At 40.8% G+C, this 451-nt stretch overlaps 1 protein-coding gene across 8 annotated transcripts in view; it reads left to right on the top strand.

Moving 5' to 3' along the window:
• LOC116841267 (G-protein coupled receptor Mth2-like) overlaps positions 1 to 451 on the top strand; it is a 32200-nt gene that overhangs the window by 26904 nt on the left and 4845 nt on the right. For all 8 annotated transcript variants that reach the window (XM_032809003.1, XM_032809005.1, XM_032808999.1 and 5 more), the window contains one exon: positions 66 to 173. In XM_032809003.1, the coding sequence (XP_032664894.1) occupies positions 66 to 173 (108 nt within the window). The remainder of the gene's footprint in view (positions 1 to 65; positions 174 to 451) is intronic.

The raw sequence follows: 451 nt of genomic DNA on the forward strand, positions 1-451 counted from the left end.
TTTACAAGGAAGTGTGAAGCAACGAGAGAAAAAGAAGTTCATCATGTATTCGATTTATGCGTGGGGTTGCGCCTCCATCCTTACTATTCTGTGTCTCATCATGGATTTCACCCCCGGTATACCGGAAACTTTAATCAGACCGGAGTTTGGCTACTTGAGATGTTGGTTCACGAGTAAGTACGACATAAATTAACGTCTTCCTTTAACGTTAGCGCCCGTCTCGCCTAACTTTCGTTAAATCTGTAAGGACTCTGATTGTAATACGTGTGTTTAGGCCTCGTAGAAGCGTATGCTTTTGCCTCGCCCTTTGCGTGCTTATTTTAACTGTATTATATTTAAGTCACACAATAAAGTTATCAGGACCTTGAATAAGTTCTCGCTGTTTTCCAACAAATGGCGTTACCAGAACTGCGTGCGTGTAGTTTAAGATGGTAATCTATAAGAAAATACT

This window comes from Odontomachus brunneus, unplaced genomic scaffold, assembly GCF_010583005.1.
Source record: "Odontomachus brunneus isolate Ranch 3 - 2012 unplaced genomic scaffold, Obru_v1 Obru_scaffold_015, whole genome shotgun sequence".
Taxonomy (NCBI): Eukaryota; Metazoa; Arthropoda; class Insecta; order Hymenoptera; family Formicidae; genus Odontomachus; species Odontomachus brunneus.